The 17,129-nt window shown below is 44.4% G+C and overlaps 1 protein-coding gene across 1 annotated transcript; it reads left to right on the top strand.

Moving 5' to 3' along the window:
- Positions 1-5,711: 5,711 nt before the first annotated feature.
- Positions 5,712-9,612, top strand: LOC147860463 (uncharacterized). The gene is made up of 6 exons (XM_087324989.1): positions 5,712-6,088; positions 7,116-7,253; positions 7,759-7,815; positions 7,916-8,050; positions 9,065-9,144; positions 9,304-9,612. The coding sequence occupies exons 1-5, from the start codon at positions 5,804-5,806 to the stop codon at positions 9,128-9,130; spliced, it is 681 nt and encodes a 226-aa protein (XP_087181115.1). The 5' UTR covers positions 5,712-5,803; the 3' UTR covers positions 9,131-9,144; positions 9,304-9,612.
- Positions 9,613-17,129: the final 7,517 nt, after the last annotated feature.

The raw sequence follows: 17,129 nt of genomic DNA on the forward strand, positions 1-17,129 counted from the left end.
TTTCAGCTTGAACACCCACTTGTTACGGAGTGCCCGTTTTCCTTTCGGCAACTCCACAAGTTCATATGTGTGGTTCTCATGCAGGGAATCCATCTCCTCCTGCATAGCACTTAACCATCTGCGGCTATGGGTGTCATGCTTCGCTTCTTCAAAGCTCTCCGGCTCCCCCTCGTCGGTTAGCAGCACGTGCTCTGGTTCCGGAAATCTCCGGGGAGCCCTTCTCTCTCTTAGAGGATATCTCCGTTCCGGAGCTTCGGTAACCGGTTCTTCCGATTCTTCTTCATCCGAATCCATTTCGGGATCGGGGCCGGTTCCGGTATCATTTTCATCTTCTTCGGCCGGTTCTGTTTCTTCACCGTCTTCGACCGGATCTTCGAGTGTTAACCGGTCCCTTGCCGGTCGGGACTGCTCCTCGTAGAGTTGATTCTCACCGGTCGACTTGGAGCTCTTCATCTTCTTCTCCGACTCCCAGTCGGCGAGTGTCTTGTCCTCCATGAAGATGATATCTCGACTCCTGAATATCTTCTTGTCGACCGGGTCCCATACTCGGTAGCCGAACTCGTCGTCGCCGTAACCGAGGAATATGCATGGCCGGGTCTTTGGATCTAACTTTCCTCTCCGGTCCTTTGCCACATGCACGTATGCGAGACACCCGAACACCTTCAGATGCCGGTAGGATACTTCCCTACAGGTCCACACTCTCTGCGGCGTGTCTCCGTCCAAAGGTACTGAGGGTGATCTGTTTATCACGTATGTCGCCGTCGACATTGCCTCAGCCCAAAACCCCTTGGGTAATTCCGCATGCGCCAGCATACTCCGGACCCTCTCCATTATGGTCCGGTTCATCCTCTCGGCCAGCCCGTTCAGTTCGGGCGTCTTCGGCACAGTAAACTCGAGCCGGATTCCCTTCGAGCGACAGTACTCCGCGAACTGCCCCCGGTATTCCCCTCCGTTATCCGCTCGTATCGCTTTCAGCTTCTTGCCGGATTCCCTTTCCACTCTCGCATGGAGTTCTTTGAAGACGGACAATACTTGGTCCTTTGTCTTCAACGGTGCCGTCCACAGCTTCCGGCTATGGTCATCTATAAATGTTACGAAGTACTGGGCTCCGCCATGTGACTTCGTTTCTACCTGACACACATCAGTGTGCACCAACTCCAATGGTGCGCTACGTCTCGTCTGTGGCCTTGAGTGGAAGGAGGTTCGGTTCTGTTTACCGGCCAGGCAATCGGTGCACTTCTCCAGGTGCACACGCTTCACTGGAATAAGGTTGTCTTCTGCAAGCCTCTTCATCCCCTTCTCACTCATGTGGCACAGTCTCTTGTGCCACAGCTCACCGGCAGTGTCGGCTGCCACGTTCAACTCTTCCGGACACAACCAGGCATTCATAAGGTACAGTGTGTTGACTTTCCGGGCCCGAGCCACTATCAGGCTCCCCTTGCTGAACTTCATTACGTCGTTCCGGATGCTACCTGTGTAGCCTTCATCGTCTAGCCTCCCGGCCGAAATCAGGTTCAATCGAACCTCCGGAACGTGTCGGACATCCTTCAGCAGCATTTTGCATCCGGTCGAGGTTGTCAACCACACGTCTCCTATGCCGGCAATCCGGCACGTACCTTCATTTCCCATCCGAACACAGCCATGCTCACCGACTGTGTAGGATGAGAAGTATCTTCTCTCCGGGGTCAGGTGGAACGATGCTCCGGAATCGACCACCCAGGTCGTCTCATCGCCGGCAATGTTTAGTTCACCTTCTTCGGTGATGAGCATGATTTCTTCCTCACTTGCCGCGAGTGCCGTCGTTCCTTTCCGGTCCTGCCCTCGCCGATCCGGACCTCTCCGGCCCGTGGCTCCCCGGTATGCACCGTTTCTCTCCGGTGACTTCTTCGAATCGGTGTCGTCGGCTCCGTTGTCCTTTCGGTAATGCCGACAATTCTTCCGGAAGTGCCCCGGCTTCCCACAGTGGAAGCATGTGGGTCTTCCTCTTGACTGCGACCGGGTCCCCGACTTCTCCCGTCTTTGCGGACTCCGGTTCCATTGTCTTCCCCGTTCCGATTCGGTAAGCAGCGCCTTCGAGTCGGAGGCCGGTTCTTTATCTCTCCGACGCGCTTCTTCGTTCAAAATACTTGTCTTTACCGTTTGTAGGGACAAGTTATCTTCGGTGCAGGAGGTGCTGAGAGTCACCACCAAGTTCTCCCAGCTTTCCGGCAATGTACACATCAGGATGATGGCTTGCATTGCATCCTCCAACGGGAACTTGATCGCCGCAAGCTGGTTCACGAATCCCATGAACGTGCTTACGTGTTCCACCATACTCTCGCCGTCCCGGTACTTGAGGTTCACTATCTTCCTCATCAGGGAGGTCCGGTTCAACGCATTCTTCCTCTCGTAGAGGCCCGACAGCTTCCGCCACATCTCATATGCGTTGGTGTCGTTCGCCACATGTTGTAGAACGCTCACGTCGACGTATTGCCGAATGGTTGCAACGGCTTTCCGGTTCAGAAGCCTCCATTCCGACTCAAGTACCCCCTTCGGTATTTCCGACCTGTCAATCGGTTCGTACAGGTCCCGAACAATCAGAAGATCCTCCATCTTGATCTTCCAGTCGGCGTAATTTTGCGCATTCAGCACCATCATCCCCGGCTGCCCGCTGCTGCCGCCTTCCATTTTCTGCACTGCCGTCGCTCTGATACCACTTTGTTGAGAATCATAGCTCCGATTCACCTTCACCACTCGGCCACAACCGAGAAATCACGAATCAATGCAGCAGAAAATAGGAAACACAGAGAAAGACACGATAACACAGGGATTAACGTGGAAAACCCTATACGGGAAAAAACCACGGGAGTGCAAGACTCCAAACCAAAACTATGCACAGAGAAATATACAATGGCGAGCTGCAAGGCGACGACCTTGAGCTCGCTATCCTCGCCACAGGCGGCGGTATTACACAGAGGCGTCGACCTCTCCCTCTCTCACGCTCTATCTCTCTCACGGCTGCTCTCTCTTCACTCCTCTTGAGTGGAAAAACAGAAAAATGAGCAGCAACGTAAAACTGTTTGCCCTAAGTCATATTTATACACATATGACTTAGGGCTATTTACAACTATAGCCTCAAGGGCCCTTGGCAAACATATTCACAGATATGTCCCCGCATCCGGATCTCTCTCCGGGTACATTCGTCATCCGGCTCCGAAGCCGGGGTCTTCATCATCCGGTTCCGAAACCGCAACCGGGCTTGTCGTCATTCATCTCCGACATCCGACCATCCCATCCGAAAGGGACCGTAATCCCAACAAAAGACCCCCATGTAAAAACTGCTCCCTTATATTTACAAGAAAACATCCTCAATATTCTTCCCCAATACTTTCGAGCTACACTACAAGTCCAAAATAAATGTTTTAAAGTTTCCTCCTGTACTTGGCAACACACAACGAGGATCATCGACTTGCCCTTTTAAATGAAAACCTACAGGTAAAGCATAATGAATCAGTAACCACTTAAAAGAAATTGCTCTTCGCATACATGGTAAAGCCCATAAACTTTTCCAAAATGCCACCATATATTGATGTGATATAGCACCTGACTCCCAATACTTTTGGGCAATAGGATTTACGCAATGTCGTTGCATCAAAAAATGTCTCCCATATGCCATAGAGTATTGGAAAAAGGGGAGAATCCACTCACTTGTTCATTTGTCAAGGAACAGCCAACCAACCGTCATGCATAATCAATTGGGTCCCACTTAAGATGTGCCACCGGCTTACTTTGGAATATCCATATTTGTATTGCATGATCCACCAAAAAAGGGCTCGGATCTAAGAAAATTTTATTATCTAACCGAGCAATAACCCTAATGAGTTTTTCGGAGGCTAGTTGCATAACTTCAGCTTCTTCATCCACTAAATATAAAAGACCACCATCACGAACCTCATAAAATCTTATTTGACCCTGATTAACATAAGCTCGAGCACCTATTAAAACACCCAAAGAAGAGAAAAGACCATACCATGTATAAGTATTAGCCAAATTAAGTTGCCTTTGACTATTCTAAAAAGTTTGTTGAATCTGCTTAGACATCAAACAACCCCCACGCAAGGAAGATAAGAATTGTTTTTTGTCATCCTCTGAGAGCATTTGAAACCGCTCCCAAGCAGCCACAGAGGTAGTTGGTCCTGAGTTCATTTTTCCCCATGATAAACACGGTCTAATTCCTAAAACACAGCCAGAGCTATCAATAAACAAAGGATTCCATAACAACGGTTGCCTTAAAATTTGGGCTTCTATCGTTGGAAGTTGAAATAAGAGAGCCTCTATAATGTCCTTCCATGCCCTCAAAATACCTGTAAAGAATCTCATAGAACCAACATTATGAGTCTTAATTGGAAATTCAAAGTTAAACAACTATCAAAAACTATCTTGCCATTGTCCTCCTATTGTAGCTTTAATGTGACGAAGAGATAACAACCATAACTTTTTCCACAACTCATTCCCAGGCATAAATCCTCTCACAACATGCTTTGCAAGAAGGGCCTTATTCTGGAGCAAAGGTTCTATTAAGCCAAGTCCACCTTCACGTATCGACATTCCTACTCCTAAGAAAATCAAAAAAGGCTTCAGAAACTAAAATAAACAGAAAGGGAGCAAGTGGAAACCCTTGTCTTACTGACCGGCAAAGTGAAAATCTACCACCAACAATCTTTTATGTAAGACTTGTTATTTGAATCTTTAAGTTGATTTGTTATTTGAAGCTTGGAGATATAAGTTTATGTGATTTTCTAGTTTTAAGTTGCAAGTTTTGAGCAATTGGAAGTTTAGGTTTTTTTGAGTAAATTTTATGCATAATTTTCATGGAAAATATTTGTTGTACACCTACAGTTTTTCGGAGTTTTTGATGTTTATTTCTAAGTTGAGCTCCTGGTGACAGAGGCTGTTAGACAACGAAGCTCCTTTTGACAAAGTTAGGGTCCTAGTTACGGAGGCTGTCAGAAAACGGGGCTCCTAGTTATAGAGGCTGGCAGACAACAAGGCTCCTTGTGACGAAGTTGGGCTCCTGGTGGCAAAGGTTGTCAAGCAACGGGGCTCCTTGTGACAGAGTCGGGCTCCTGGTGACAGACGTTGTCAGCTTTTTATCCGAATTGGACGGTGGAGATCGCGTCCGCCATCAGCGATGCAACCTGCACCATCCGCGCTCGCGATTCCCTCACTTCCCGTCTTAAATCTTTGGTAGTAGTTAGTCACGAGCGTGTATGTATATGTATGTATGTATGTATGTATGTATGTATGTATGTATGTATGTATGTATGTATGTATGTATGTATGTATGTATGTATGTATATGTATGTATGTATGTATGTATGTATGTATGTATGTATGTATATGTATGTATGTATGTATGTATGTATGTATGTATATGTATGTATGTATGTATGTATGTATGTATGTATGTATGTATGTATGTATGTATGTATATGTATGTATGTATGTATGTATGTATGTATGTATGTATATGTATGTATGTATGTATGTATATGTATGTATGTACATATGTATCTCTGCTCTCTCTTGTGTCTGATTTCTGCTCCGTGTCATTCGTTATCTCTATCATCAATTCGTTCTCTCAAATTCCATTCATTCATTTCTTTTTCTTTCGGATTCTCACACCTGCAGACAGACAGACAGACAGACAGTCAGATAGTCGATCGATCGAGCATGCGGTGATGGCGGTGGTCTGCGCAGACAAAGTACAGGCGCATCTCTCCGCTTGAATCTTTCGTGTTTCCCTGATTCTGGCTTCACATTTATGGCCACCGCATCACTTGCGTCTTCTTCCATGCAAGGATTGGCTACTTGTTCAAAGTTCTGCATACAAAATGAATGGAATTTTCCAAAGAGAAGGAAGTCTCAAGCTTCAACATCACTTGCATTCTTTTCTCCTTTGCATCAAGCTCAGCATAGTCAGTGTGTTTGGCTCATGGGAGTTTGTATGAAATCACGGTTTCTGGCGCTCAAGGCCATTGATGAAGATGATCGGCCTCCAGAAGATGACAGTGAAGAAGAATCTTCATCAGATGATAATAGTGAGCAAGTATGTATTTATAGTACATATTCCCGCATGCTTCTCCTGTGATCTGTTTGAAGTAGGCTATTTATCATATCAAAGCAGGAGGCCATATGGTAAACAAGTCTGTTGTGCTTGATGGATTCAGTATACTGATGCGATAAGATAAATGATGACCAACTTTATATCAGCTTTTGCAGCATCTGTTTTCCTGCTTCTTTCTATATACTTGTTACCATCATATGTAAACAACAATAATGCGAATCTTTCTCACATTGATTAATTGGATGCTCATGAGTTCCTCACTGTTTGACGCTTTTGCTGGAGTTACTTCTGTTTTTCTTTGTGCTAGAGTTTCTCTTTTGGCATGCTTTACGTATTGGTCCTAACGTGCTTAACAATTGAGACTTTTTCTGCATAAAGGTTCTTTTATTAGGAACCCTGACTCTTAAAAGATAAAAATGTTTTTTTATGTTCTTAGTGTACATTGTATAACTTTCAGTTTCAATTCTATTTCTCTTTTTGGTATTCATAAGTTCAAAGGTTTAGTCTGTGCTTATGAAATGTGTATAATTTTAACAATCCCACACATTGTGGTTGTCTACATAGCCAAATGATGGGATTATGAACTTGCCTCACCTTAAAAAATAACATATCTCAACAATTCAAGAATAAGGAAGTTGAAACTTATGTCACAGGCTATATTGTAACAGAAATATATATATATAGGATACATTTCCTGTATATTGGAGGGGTTCCTATTTTGTTAACCTGTGTAACGACTGCTGAATTACTTTTCTCTTTTTGAGAAAGCTATGGGTATCCACATGAAGTATCTTTATAAACCTTGACCTCGCATGCAATGAAAGATATGGCATCGTTGTACCATATTGATAACATGATTTTTTCTACACTTACAATCTGTACATCAAGGAGTCTGTCTTTTCTCTGCTGAAATGAGGCAATATTTCATTAATTTCTTTTCAGAAAAGAATTCTATATCCAAAGTTGTAGAAGTAGTTGACATGTTTACATTATTCATCTGAATTGGCAGGTAGACGGGGAGTTATTCCGGAAGAGATTAGAAAACATTATTGGTGATGATGGCGATGCCAAATTTTCAGGGAAGGACCTTGCAATGTTGATAAGGAACAAATATGGCAGATCTTATGATGTACAACTTATCAAAAAGGTACGAAAAGTCAAGCCTAACAGTCACAAACTTTGGAAGCCATTCTACCTTTGTAATTTGGAACTTGACATTTGGGAGGCTCTGGATTGAAGAGCGGCCAAATGTTCTTTTAGTACCTCTGTCTAATATAGTGCCTAGTTTTTTCCTTGGAGATAATTGGTGATTCTTGATTGGAAGTCTTGGAAGCATTTTTCATGCCATGCTCCACAGTTGACTTTGTTCCGTCATTTATAGTTCAAAATCATGATAAGCACCTGCTAACTGAACCTGGTAGATATGTAATAAAAGCAAAACTGGTGGCATTACTTAAGGTTAAAATTTGTACTTGATAAGTTTTCATGTGAGTAGAAACTAATGGTCTGCACACATATTTGGAATGTATAACAATGAAGCAATACAATAAGCGAAAGTAACTGCATATAGCTAGGTATTGCTGTAATACTCTGCAAAGTCTAAATTTAGATTGATTTTATTTACCTGTTTGATAAAGCTCTATTTGGTATAGGATTTTATGGGAAGGAAACTACTTGCTATGAATGTGATGTGGAAATATCGGGAACAGGTGCTTTTCGTGTGTGTTTTCTTGGGAATTAAAATATGTATAGTTGGTTATCTCTTTAGAAATACTGAAAATTTTGAGGTGTGATATCAAACTTTTTCAGCGGTCATTTCCCCTCACGGAAGAAGAATACTTGCTACGATTGGATGATGTAGCGAATAACCTCAAGTGTTGGGGTGCTGTATCTTATGTTCGAAATAGCCTAGCTAAAACCAAAGAAAGACCTCGCATTGGGAAGGTAGAGTTGCACTTTCATTCCAATACATTCCAAAACACTGCTACCTCATGTCATAAATTGGTTTATATTGTTTTGTCAATTCTGTATTCATAAACAGTTTAGAAGTTTGATCAAGTCTGGCGAAATGTTTCTTCACAAGGGATAGGACTGTACTGACACTATCACCATCAGTGTCACTATTAATCAGTAAATCAATCCAAGATGGTGGTGTAGAGGTTTTAAAGATGGGCAAATATTATAACTGGTCACCATGGCCGAGAATTAGTTGTTGCCACCTTGCTGTGGAATTCTTTGCTGGAATATTACCAAAATCCTCGTAACTAGAAAATGATGATAATACTACAAACTGAAAGCTCCATGAACATAAGGAGAGAGTGTAACCGAGCTTGGGGAAAAACGAACTCGTTGACAAGAAAATCATATATGAACCAATTCAGCTGCATTTTCCTAGTGCCTGAATCATAGACAAGTGGGTGCTTGATGCCCCCAAACAAATAATTCAGTAGTTGATTATCAGGCCTGGAATACAAGAGATAGAATCTTTGCATCATCTGACATGACCACTTAAGAATATGCTACTATTTGTTACTATATCTAAATTAGCATCAGCTCCATGGTTTTAAAAATTGAATGAAACTCATTGGAGGGCTTCAATTTATGATAAAGATTCTGATGGAATAATATCCTTGAAGCGTCCTTAAGAAATTTGAAGGTCTAAATGCCTGATGAGTTGAAAGTGAGAGTGATTTCATTAGATGAACGTATTCAAAGAACAACCTGGACCTGGTAATTTGATGGTGTTTTGCCGACTAATCGAACCGTACAATTTATTTTATCAATTGTGCTGGGTTAGGCTTCTGTTTATCGCCATCATATCTAATTCGTTGCACAAGTTTAAACTTCAACTATGCTGAGTATATGTCATTCCTGTAAGTTGAAACGGATGATTTTCATGCGACATTTAAATTAGAAATGGACATAGAAAAGTTTATATGAACTTTTTTGTTTTCCCAGGCTGTTAGCATATTCATTGATTTGGATGAATCAGGAGGACGTGCTAATGAGTGGATATACAGATGATCTGCTAGAGGAAGGTTTGATCTTCATGAAGAATCTTAGGATACTTACATATACTCAAGAGTTCTATCATATAAATGCTTGTTTCAGTTGGAGTTTTAAGCTTGATAAATAGTTTGAAGGTTTTTATTTATATTTAAAATGGAGTTCTACTCATAAACTATCTGTTTTCGCAGGTTTTGATCATACATATTCATTGATGTGATTGAAGCAGGAGTACGTATTTGCTAATGAATGGAATGCACAAATGATTCGAGGATTTTAAAGTTAAATCCTCTGGATGTCATGGTTCATTTTCTTTCTCCTGGCCTCTTCCTGTATTTTGGAAGCACATCTGTAAAATGTGTGAGAGAAACATTGTACATTGTATTTTAATATCAAACTGCTTTCTTTATATAAGCTCCCAGAGGCCGAAGGTCCAATAGCCTGGCACCTCATTGAAAATTAACCTTGGAGAATTGTAATCATTATTATATGTTCACATTCATGATGTTTCTTTGTTATAAGAAGTGTTTGCAGTTCAATCAACCATTGAAAGACGTGATGGGGACATTTGTTTTTTCAGGAGAACATGAGTCATTGAGGGATGATATTCCATAGCCAAAACGTTCTCTAAACTAAAATTTTCGAAACATTCTTTCGTTATTGCAGCTTGAATGGATTCTACGAAAACATATTATGAAAATCTAGGAAGGAAACGGAAAGCCCACATGACATCTAAGGCCATGAAACAACATAGATCGTAGCTTGTCTTAGAATTTGGCCTTCAATGGAAGTTTGTCATTGTTGTTTGATAACTGCACATAGCATCTTTTGAAAAGGGAAGACTGTCAGGGAAGGTTTGACTGCACTTCAGTAGACATTGTTAATTACAATTTACTTATTAATACGGGAAAGTCCAGATGACATCTAAGGCCATGAAACAACATGGATTGTTTCTCTGTTTTAAATTTTGGCCTCTGATGGAAGATTGTCATTGTTGTACAGAACTGCGCATAGCATCTTTTTGATGATTTGATGTAATGGAGAATTGTGTATGAGTTGTATTAAGTCCTTTATGGCCAAATAATACAAGTGCACATCTCAATGTCTAGGGATGTACCAATGTTGGCATCCTCTTTGGGTAACTCTTTTGTTGTCAATGCCTTGTGCTACTTAGATTCATTGTCTCCTCTTTGGATGTGTCTATGTACATTGATACAAATCTAGCCTTGAGCACATAGAAACGGAAGATAGATGCAAAGTTAATGCCCTTTGTTATAAGAAGCTAGTGATTACAAGTTAATGATTTCAACTATCACATCTTCTCATAAACCAAATATCTAGATCAAAATGTTCTCAGAATTTCATTTGTCCCTCACTATACTTGTCTCAAGTAAGTTCCATCTACTTCCTAGGTGTTTACATTTGGCCCTTTCTAGCTAGTAATCTTCACATAATTTCATCTTGTTGAATGTAGTGGTTGCTCTCAATTTACTAAATGCCACTATGAAATGTAGGGGTTGAACCCATGACCTTTTGGTCTCCATCAGGAGAGGACAACCCTACCAATTTAGCAGCCCTTACATTTGACCTTTTCTAACAATCTTCTCTTTTTTCCCTCTTGTTGAGTGAGCAAGCTCAACCGGATACGGATCGGTTGAATAAGCCTGAGCTAGATCGGCATCCGGGAGGATGAGCCGGATTGGTATCCGGAAACAACTGGCCGGATCGGGGAGACGGATCGGAGAGCCGGATTCAAGCGGGAACCAAAAGCCTAGTAGTAGCCTAGACTACTAGGTAATCATTGTCTCGTAGTTAATGTCAATCGCACGTATGAGCATTGAAGTACCTATCAGTACATCTGTCAGTCCTTTATGGACTTGTATAAATAGTGTTGTTTAGCACGTTGTATGTACAGTGTTTTAGAGTTATTTTGAATATAATCTATGTTCTGCTCTCTCTGTCTCTCCTGTATATACTCTCTATGTTAAGCTTCTCCATTAAACCGTCATCTCATTTTCTGTTGCTACACGACTGAGTCGGTTCTGTCTGATGCTTCCGCACATTAACATTCACATGGTATCAGAGTGCGAGGGTTGAGAACCTCTGCAGCTGACGCTTGCTTTCTTAGACGAACCCTAGAACCCGGCAACAACAGACAGAGAGAAGACATGGACAGAGGAATGGTGAGTTCACTTCCAAGAGAGAAGCTCACCAGAGCAACTACGCATCCTGGTCATACACGATGCACCAGTACCTGCTGGAGCATGGATATTGGAGCTTCGTGGAATGAACGAACGAGGTAGCACCGGAGCCGACACACAGTGACTTCCCGGTATGGGAGCAAGGAGCGAGCCGAGTATTGTACTGCCTCTCATCCTATGTGCACGATCATATGCTCGGCTACATCAAGGATGCAAAGACGCCGAAGGAGGCCTGGGGAAATCGAAGATTTTCGCTGCGAGTACCACAGCCCGTAAGTTGCAGCTCCGGCAAGAGCTGAACAACATTCGGCAAAGCGACATGTCGGTTACAGACTACACCACCAAGATAAAGGAGATTTGTGACGCACTTGGGTCCATCAACATGACGGTGGACGACGACGAGATGGTACAAATCTGCCTCGGTGGTCTAGCGCAAAGGCACAAGCCAATCCAGACAACGATCTACACCCGGGAGAAACCATCGTCCTTCTACTTGCAATCAATGCTGATGGTCGAAGAAAACCACACGAGTGGGTCAAGGACCACTCAATCGGACGGCCAGATGTTGTACACGGAGACAGATCGGGCCCATGGACGTGGTGGACGTGGTGGACGAGGTGAGTCGGCACGCAATGGAGGCGGCCGACAAGAGCAGGACCGGAGGCACAGAGGTGGTGCCGACAGCAATTCCGGACCCTCCACAAGCAGGGGCAGTCAAACCAGCGCCAGGAACCGGCAAGGAAAGGCCGACACAGAATGCTGGTATTGTGGCAAAAAGGGCCATAGGGAAAGCGAGTGCTGGAAGAAACGCGCCGATTCGGACAAATCTGGATACGGCAAAACCGGTCGGAAGAACCGGCAAAGATCGCTCTATGCGGAAGGATCCGAAGGATCCGGAACCGGGAAAACCGGTAAAGGGCCAGCCTTCGTGATGAAACACAAGGCTAACTTGATGAACAAGACTACTTCCAAATCGGAGGAAGTATGGTACGTTGATTCCGAAGCGTCCAACCACATGACGAGCCATGAAGAGTGGTTCTCCTTTTTGGAGAACCTAGAACAACTAGGGATTATCGAAACTGGAGGCGACACCCCTCACCCGATTGTGCATGTAAGAGAAGTCCCTTTAAGCCATGTCAGACGAAAGGGGAAGCTGATGAACGTACTACACGTTCCGACTATCACAAAGAACCTGGTGTCCGTTGGACAAATCGTCGACCAGGGGATGCAAGTGCGGTTTATGCACCTAGGGTGCTTCATCGAGGAAGAAGGTCGGATACTTGCGCAAGGGCGTAGAGAAGGGAGGATGTTCATCCTCAACACCAATGACATTGGCACCGCCATGTTTTCCAAAGGGCAGAAGGTCGAGTCGAACATCGACCTGTGGCACAAGTGGATTGGCCATGTCAACTACTAGAGGCTTCAGGACCTGCAATCGAAACAAGTTGTTTTCGGTTTGCCGAAATTTAGCAGCCGGAAGGCCAAAATTTGTGAAGCCAACCAACTCAAGAAGCAACACCAGCTTCCATTCCCCACCGATCAAAACCGGAGCCATAACAAGCTCGATTTAATCCATTCGGATGTATGGGGACTGGCACAAAGCATTAGTCTTGACAGGAGACGGTATTTTGTCTCCTTCATCGACGACTACAGCCGACACACGTGGATCTACCTCATCGAGAGGAAGAGCGAAGTCTTCGAGTGTTTCCGGAACCTTCAAAGCTTGGTTGAACGGGAAATGGAGAGGAAGATCAAGTGCTTGCGGTCGGATGGCGGGAAAGAATACTTCTCCGGCCAATTCAACAGTTATCTGCAGCAGAACGGAATTCGGAGAGAATTCAGCTTCAGGTACACACCGGAGCAAAACGGTGTGACCGAAAGGAAGAATTGGTTGATTGTCGACACGGCAAGGGCAATGTTGGAGGAGAAGAGCTGCCCCATTTCTACTGGGCTGAGGCAGTCCGAATGGCCGTCTACATCCAAAACCGAATTGGTGACAAGGTGTTAGCACACGAACTGTATTTCGGGTGCAAGCCGAATTTGAGACACCTTCGGATATTCGGTAGCATAGCATATGTGCATGTACCGGATGAGAAGCGGAAGAAGCTAGATCCAAATTCGGAGAAATGCATCCTAGTTGGCTACTCGCATGAGCAGAAGGGGTATAAGTGTTATAACCCTCGGACTAAGCAAGTCCGAGTAAGCCGAGATGTCAAGTTTGATGAGATGACATCATGGTACTCCTTACTGATTCCAACTCCCAACCAAGACCCGATTCCGAAAGATGACGCTAGTGAGCCCGAGGAGGTCCAGGTAGAAGATAAAGATTTTGGCACTCTAGAAGAGAGGCTGATCTCATTCTGGTTGAGTGGACCAAATGAGCGGTTGAGTCGGGATTGTTACGGGCATGACCATATAATATCTCGTGGTGAGAATTTACCGTAGTATTCTATACACGTGGATAAGTCTGAGGGTTAAACGAGAGTGTAAAGAAGGGGAGGATTACTTTTAATCCTCGGGATTGAGACAACCCCTTAGGCCAAGTGTGAACTTGCCTGGGGGCCTTGGGTATCGCTAGAAATAAGAGGCCTAGCTACCCTCATTTCATCATCTTTTGACTACGTCGAGACTCTCTTTCTCGGTGGTTCAACTCTTGTAGCGAGCGTGCCAGCACCAGGTACGACTCGACACCACGGCGGTCATATGGGACGCCGATCGAGGCTCGAGTTCGTCTCGATCCCTTCGCTCGGGGGTGTTCAGGTGGATCGACACCCTTCTTTCTCTCTCTCCTCTCTATCTAGAACTATCGTTTAACCTTATCCTTTGCTTACATTAGTACATATCTCTAATAGGGATGACCAATCGGATGAAGAACCGGCGAGTAATGGAGACTCTGTTGTGCTCTCCCCGTGCAAGGAACCGAGGAGACGGTTCACGCGCAAAGAGAAAGGGAAGCAGAAACTGTCAGAATACGAAACCGACGACGTTGAGTTGGATCGGAGCGAATCCGACTCTAGAAAGGATGAAGGCGGATCTTCGGGAACGAAGTCCAAACCGGCCAAGAAGGGCCCCAAACTGGGTGATGACAAGTTATGCCGGTCATCCCGCCAGAAGAACCCCCTTAGGCAATACGGGTACAATGAATACATGGCGCATCACTATGCATACATGACTAAAGTGGCGGAAGTGCGTGAGCCAGAGAGCTACACAGAAGCGGCAAAGGATGCAAATTTGCGTGCCACTATGGAAGAAGAAATGTGGGCACTCGATGCCAACGACACATGGGACCTCGTTGACCCTCCCCAACACTATAAAACGATCGATTACAAATGGGTGTACAAGGTAAAGTACAATGCCAACGGTTCAACTAACCGGTACAAGGCCCGGTTAGTGGCGAAGGGATACCGACAGACCCACAAAATCGATTACGACGAGACCTTCGCCCCGATAGCGATGATGACGACGGTTCGTGTGCTACTGGTAGTTGTTGTGGCAAGGGGGTGGCATCTTCACCAGATGGACGTGAAGAATGTGTTTCTTCAAGGTGACCTTGAAGAACGGGTCTATATGATCCAACCTCCCGGTTTTCAATCGGAGATGAACAAGTTGGCGGTGTGCCGGCTTAAGAAGTCACTTTACGGTCTAAAACAAGCCCCCTGAGCTTGAAATTCGAAGATTACGCATCAGTTGCATAAGATGGGGTTTGTGACCTCTAAATCCGACTCATTGTTGTTCATCCGGCAAGGTCCGGACGGTCCGGTTTGCATCTTGCTTTATGTAGATGATTTGGTCATCACCGGACCCAGACTCAATGAAATCAGTCGAGTAAAGTTCCAGCTGTCGGACGCATTTGAAATGAAGAACCTGGGGGACCTTCATTATTTTCTTGGGATCGAGGTGATCCAAACCCCCGACAACATATTGTTCTCACAACGACACTATGTGTTGAATATGTTGTACAAGTTCGGTATGACGAAATGTTGCCATGTCTCCACACCCCTAGACCAGAACTAGAAGCTTTGTCCCAACTCCGGACCGGCCTGTGATGAGAAACGGTTCCGACAAATCGTCAAAAGCCTCATATACCTGACAATCACTCGACCCAACCTCAGTTACCCGGTCAAAGTGATCAGCCAATTCATGTAGAAGCCGACCGTCAAGCACCTTCAGTGTGCACACCGTATACTCCAGTATGTTAGTAGCACGAAGGATCGGGGACTGTTATACCGACAAGGTATAGCTGGGAAGCTAGTCAAGAAGGACAGAGTCGACCGGAAGAAGAAGGCCAAGACCTGGACATGGTCTGATATGGTGAAGGGCCTGAAACTAGAAGACGAGTTGGAGAACACCGACTCAAACAAGAGCTGGAACAAATCGAAGGAAACCGATTCGAATCAAGATTTGGAGAAGCCGGATCAACTAAAGGCCAAATGGACACGAACGCAACGGAAGCCGACGCCAACACGAAGGAACTAATGGGTCGACAAGCGCCGAAGTCATAGTAGTGAGGGAGTTGAAATGGGTTTGTTGAGCAGACAAGCCGACCGAGGAGGTCAAAGTGCGCAGAACCAGAAGGGTCGCGGCAAACAGGACCGGACCGGACGAGGAGCGCAAGCAAGGCAGTGCAACGCCATAAAGAGCCACGTAGAAGAACCGGCAGCCACGGACACTTACACCACGATCCGACCTCAAGTTGAGCTTGAGGGGGAGTGTTGAGTGAGCAAGCTCAATTGGATCTGGATCGGCTAAATAAGCCTGAGCCGGATGGGCACCCGGAAGGATGAGCTGGATCGGTATCCGGATAGTATCCGGAAACAACCAGCTGGCTCGGGGAGACAGATCAGAGAGCCGTATTCAAGCAGGAGCCAGAAGCTTAGTAGTAGCCTAGACTACTAGGTAATCATTGTCTCGTAGTTAATGTCAATCGCACGTATGAGCATTGAAGTACCTATCAGTACTTCTACCAGTCCTTTATGGACTTGTATAAATAGTGTTGTTTAGCACGTTGTATGTACCAAGTTTTAGAGTTATTTTGAATATAGTCTATGTTCTGCTCTCTCTTGTATATACTCTTTGTGTTAAGCTTATCCATTAAACCTTCATCTCATTTTCTGTTGCTATCCAGCTAAGTCGGTTCTGTCTAACGCTTCCGCACATTAACATTCACACCTCTCTTACTAGATGTCACAGGAATGTAGGGATTGGACCTATGACATTTTGGTCGCCATTGAGTATCCTCCCTTTCTAGTAATCTTCTTTCTTTCTCTCAAATGCCATTGTGGAATCTTACCAATTGATACCAATTGATCTGCCCTTACATTTGACCTTTTCTAGTAATCTTCTCTTTTTTCCCTCTCTCTATATTTACTAGATGTGTCAAGAATGTAGAGGTTGAACCTATGACCTTTTGATGACCATTGAGTAACCTCCCTTTCTAGTAATCTTCTTTCTCTCTCTCAAATGCCATTGTGGAATGTAGGGGTTGAACCCATGACCTTCTGGTCTCCATAGTGCAAGGACAACCTTACCAATTGAGATACCCTTACATTTGACGTTTTCTAATAATATTCTCTTCTTTCCCTCTCTCTCTAAATTTACTAGATGTCGCTGGAATTTAGGGGTTGAACCTATGGACTTCTAGTGACCATTGAGTAACCACCCTTTCTAGTAATATTTTTTCTCTCTCAAATGCCATTGTGGAATGTAGGGGTTGAACCCATGACCTTCTAGTCTCCATAATGCAAGGACAACCTTACCAATTGAGATACCCGTACATTTGGCCTTTTCCAATAATCTTTTCTCTCTCTCTCTCTAAA

Source organism: Azolla caroliniana, unplaced genomic scaffold (genome assembly GCF_043228905.1).
Source record: "Azolla caroliniana isolate FFs.n. ecotype wild unplaced genomic scaffold, voAzoCaro1.0.p SCAF_9, whole genome shotgun sequence".
In the NCBI taxonomy this organism is placed as follows: domain Eukaryota; kingdom Viridiplantae; phylum Streptophyta; class Polypodiopsida; order Salviniales; family Salviniaceae; genus Azolla; species Azolla caroliniana.